Source organism: Triplophysa rosa, linkage group LG19, assembly GCF_024868665.1.
Source record: "Triplophysa rosa linkage group LG19, Trosa_1v2, whole genome shotgun sequence".
NCBI lineage: Eukaryota > Metazoa > Chordata > Actinopteri > Cypriniformes > Nemacheilidae > Triplophysa > Triplophysa rosa.
This window is the reverse complement of record NC_079908.1, coordinates 20,825,579-20,830,578: the sequence shown is the minus strand read 5'-3', so window position 1 is coordinate 20,830,578 and position 5,000 is coordinate 20,825,579. Positions and strand designations below refer to the sequence as shown.

General features: G+C 38.9%; 1 protein-coding gene across 1 annotated transcript in view; it reads left to right on the top strand.

Moving 5' to 3' along the window:
- LOC130570232 (synaptic vesicle glycoprotein 2C-like) overlaps positions 1-5,000 on the top strand; it is a 28,740-nt gene that overhangs the window by 3,393 nt on the left and 20,347 nt on the right. The window contains exon 2 of the mRNA XM_057360440.1: positions 2,970-3,725. Within this exon, the coding sequence (XP_057216423.1) occupies positions 3,134-3,725 (592 nt within the window). The 5' untranslated portion in view covers positions 2,970-3,133. The remainder of the gene's footprint in view (positions 1-2,969; positions 3,726-5,000) is intronic.

The following is a 5,000-nucleotide window of genomic DNA, read 5'->3' as shown; positions in this document are numbered from 1 at the left end:
GCAGCCGGTTGTTATGGCAGAAATAACCCAAGGCAGTGTGATCAGGACTCGACGCGAAGCGGAGGTCACTGAAGGGGCTGATTTCGCTATAACACCCGGCTGCTTGTACACTGTGTTGGGTGTAACTAGTTACTTAGTAATTAGTTACTGTCATTTTATTACTTTCCCCTTGAAAAAGTAAAGTAAGGGATTACTCTTATTTTTTCTGTAATTTAATCACAGTTACTTCTGATGTTATTAAACTAAATACTTTGTGTAATATGTGTGTGTGCAGAAGAGGAATTGACATCAAAATTCAAAGTCTAACTTTAAAATCCGTGCTTTAATGTATAATTCTCACATTTGTAATTAATAATAATACTTTATGTAGTTTAATATTATTTATTTGAATGAATTAAAAGAGCCGTTTCATGTCTATACTTGAATCACTTAACTCATCAAGGTTGATGTAGGATATAGAAAGTAACTAGTAATAAGTAATTAAATACTTTTTGAAGAGAGTCATTTGTACAGTAATCTAATTACATTATCGAATATGTAATTAGTAACTAGTAATTAATTACTTTTTTTGTTATCTGGGAATAAAGAACCTGCAAATGTCGCGACTGGCCAATCAGAATCAAGCATTCCAACGAGCCGTGTAATAATTAGGCATGCTTTTATAAAACGGTTATTCCATATGCGTAGCAAGGTTTTATAAAATAAAGTAATTAAAATTATATGTAGGCTATGTAATGCGGTCAGCCGTTATAAATTGGGGTATGTTATAAAGGCTTAGAACTCGGCTCAGCCAATGACAATCAAGGCCCAGCACTGACCGTTTTATACATGTATTTAGAGGATTTGTGTTATGCTCAGACGTATTCTCACTTCTCTTGTCTGTTTGGCTCAGGGTGTTCAGTGTGAATTATAAATGGCAGATAAATGAGTAAGAATGACGCTCAGCATATTGTTTAAACAGACAGAAGGAGGAGGTTGAATCAGTTATGTCAGCCGAAGCCAGATCTTTAAAACATGAAACGCTCCTCCATTACTCAGAAAGATCTGAAGATAATTCGCGTCTTCTGGAGAGGTGAAGGAGAAACTAGAAACAGTCAGATAGTGAGAGTGTGACGTGCGTCTCTTTTCATTTAACACAATTAGTTTCTAAGATCCACAAAACACACTTTTCAGCACTGAACCCATTCACTCTTCCAGTTATAATAATAATGTTGTTCACAGCGATGCCATAGAAGAACCTTTTTTGGTTCCACAAAGAACCATCTCTTTCATACATTTTTATAATCTGAAGAACCTTTTTTCAACACAAAGAACGTTTCGTAAGGCAGAAAGGTTCTTCCGATGTTAAAGGTTCTTCATGGAACCGTTTAGACAAAAAAGGTTCTTCTATGGCATCGTGAAGCACCTTAATTTTTAAGAGTGTATATCAAGAACCATTACCAAACGACTTAACATTTCTTCGAAAAAACATCTTTAAGTAAAAGCGTGTTTTTGTATATGTAATACACTGACCTCTAAAACAGTTTTTGGGTCTCGGTGGAACCTTTATTTGAAAGTTACGCCATCCGAGTATCTTTTATCTTAGAATAAAACATTTGACTTTTAACAGAGAGAGTCTCCTGAGGGTAAAATGTGATGGATTTGATGTCAGAAACCAACATGATTATGTATTTCAAATCTGACAGACAGTGTTCTGACATTGACCTTATAGATATATAGATTGAATATTCGTCTGGTTTTCTCTCTCTGAGCTGTTGTTCTGAAAGCTGTGGAGATACAGATGTGATGTGTGAGAACAAACAGTTCTGCATTGCAGCTGATTTATTCTGTGAATGTAAAGAAAGAAGTCAGATGTTAAAGGTTCTTTCAAAGAACCTTTTTTTAAAGAGTGGACTGTAGATAAAGTGATAGCAATATAATTGAATTGAATAGAAGTGGTTGTATATCATTCATTTGAAATGTTCATGTCACCTACACCAGAGTTAGATTATGTTGCATTTGCTAATAAACAGGTTTAGTTTAGTTTGTCTTTGTGTGTTAGTTTTGGATTGTGGGTAATGAATTATTGCTGTCTATAGAAATGTTTTTCTGTTTGATTCAGCAATCTAAAGTATTCGAATGGAATCAGTTTGAATGTAAATTTCACTCTGTTTGAGGTGTAAATGAGATGAGGATTTTTGGCTTTGGCTGTTGTAATAGAAAAGTGAAAGTGACATGAATCAGACTGGCAGAGCGGGCAGAGGAAGTTCTGACCATCCTCTCATCATCTGATGTGGATTTAACCAGCGGAACAAATCACTTCAAAAACAAGCATACGTATAATAAACAAGTATAAAAGCAAAGTAATTTCTCTCAACAGGAATGTGTTTAATCATTTTAACAGATTATGAGTCATTTTGTGTTGAATTTGTGTGAAATAAATAAAAGCGACAACACCAGGTTGAGTTAAGGACAGATTGGGCTTTTTCTAAAGTGTGGTAAGTACTAGTGTAATATTTCAGTACTCATTTTGATTAACTTGGTCCACTTTTTAGTTTATAAAAGTGCACTTTTAAGTGTTATAGTAGACGACTTTGAGTACACAACTGTGGTTTACAACTAATGTTTTTATAAAAGTGTATGTCGTCGCTGTCAATTCGTCCAAACACTGAACTTTTACAATGATTGCATACTAGTTGATGAGCACTTTTGAATACTTTTTATTGGTTAGATATTTGCCAAACCCATCGACAAACATAAAGGGTGACTAATAATAATAATCTATGGCAAAAAATAAAAATCACCAGATATGGTGATACAAGGTTTGAGAAGGACAGCAGCGATACTGTATGTACAGTATATGTGTAAGTGTATTTCTTAGAAATGCATAAAAGTACTTTGACACTTTTTTATTTGGTATATAATAATTATATTCACTTTAAAGGACCTGTTGCAGAGAATTAAAGGATCAGCGTGTTTTCTTTCCTCAGAGTGAATGAAACTGCTGGTCTGACATCATCGCTCCTCCATCAGAAGCGGCTGCGGGGAAGCGTCACAGAATCTTTATCTGGATCTTCGGTTCCTCTCGATCGACTCCAGCAGAAATATTCAGACGCAAACCTTTCTCAAGCATCATCAGCATCAGCTGGAAAAGATGGAGGACCCGTACAGAGACCGGACGTCTTTGGCCAAAGGTGCCCGTGACATCGCCAAAGAGGCCAAGCGTCACGCTGTCAAAAAAGTTAACAAAGTGGCCGACCGCGCCTCAGACGAGTACGCGGGCCGCACCTACAGTCGCTTCGAAAACGACGAAGACGAGGGCGGAGATGAAGATTGTTATAATTACCAGGACGGTCAGGAGCGACGTGACGACGACGAGGGGTCCAGCGACGCCACCGAAGGCCATGAAGATGAGGATGAAATATACGAGGGAGAATATCAGGGAGTGCCCGCAGGGGGCGGGGCTTCAGATGGGCGTGTCCAGATGGCGGTCGGCCAGCCGGTGGCGGATGGCATGAAGGACAGGAGAGAGCTGGAGAAAGAGCGAGAGGCAGACGAGGAAGAGCTGGCTCAGCAGTATGAACTGATCATTCAGGAATGTGGACACGGACGCTTTCAGTGGCAGCTCTTCTTCGTGCTGGGGTTGGCGCTCATGTCTGAAGGTGTGGAAGTGTTCGTGGTGGGTTTCGTTCTGCCCAGCGCTGAGACGGACATGTGTGTGCCCAACTCAAGAGCGGGATGGCTGGGTAAGTTGCCCGTATTAGTAGTCCACTAATCAGTCTACATACATAGGCAGCTGTCTTCTTAGGCTACGAGATAATAATGATAATAATGCACGAGTTAACAACAACACGATGCACAAATGAGCATAAAAATATGCAGCGTAGATCATTGTCAAGTAAATGAATCTAGATTCAACACATTTTTAATGCTTTTTAGGAATAAATTGATTATACAATTCAATGCATTTCTCTTGACCCTGTCTGGCGTCTTGGATGTTTTTTCTGCACTGAGCTTGCTGCATTGCATTATGGGATTGATTTCCCTTCAAAGGAAGCATGGGATGCTGCTTTAGAATTTGGCTAAAATGAGAACAATGAAGCCGTCTGCTTCTGGAACAGACTTAGTGCCGTAAGCTCCTGTAATGTCTTAAAATGCAGTCTATGTAGGCGGCGAGGCTGGTTTTCTAACACCTCCTCAGTTGTTTCTCTTTGGACGCTCAGAAGATGACAAGCTTCTTTTTTCCCCCCTTTATTGTAATGGAATGTTTTTAAGTGTGTGTGTGTGTTCATGTTTGTATATCCCGGTGGGGACCTAAACCTGAACGCACACCAACTCATGGGGACTCGTGTCACTGTGGGGACCAAAATTGAGGTCCTCATGGGCACAAAAGCTAATAAATTGTACAGAACAATATTTAAAAAAAAAAATTAAATGCAAAAAGTGTTCTATGATCTTTAGGTTTAGGGATAGGGTTTAGGGATAGGGGATAGAATATACAGTTTGTACAGTATAAAAACATTACGCCTATGGACTGTCCCCACGGAGATAATAAACCAGACGTGTGTGTGTGTGTGTGTGTGTGTGTGTGCGTTCATGTTTGTATATCCCAGTGGGGACCTAAACCTGAATACACACCAACACATGGGGACTCGTGTCACCGTGGGGACCAAAATTGAGGTCCCCAGGGGCAAAAAAGCTAATAAATTGTACAGAACAATATTTTTTACAAATCTAAAAATGCAAAAAGTGTTCTATGATCTTTAGGTTTAGGGATAGGGTTAGGGATAGGGGATAGAATATACAGTTTGTACAGTATAAAAACATTACGCCTATGGACTGTNTGTGTGTGTGTGTGTGTGTGTGTAGATGTTGTCATTGGATTTGTTCAGTGATGTCTCTCGGGGTTTGCTCAGAGATTGTTGTTTTGGCAGCAGGTGATGCTGTACATGTGTGGGAAGATTTGCTTTGATCATATTTGTGTCTCTGTGAAATGTGCAGATCATATTAAAAACAAATCA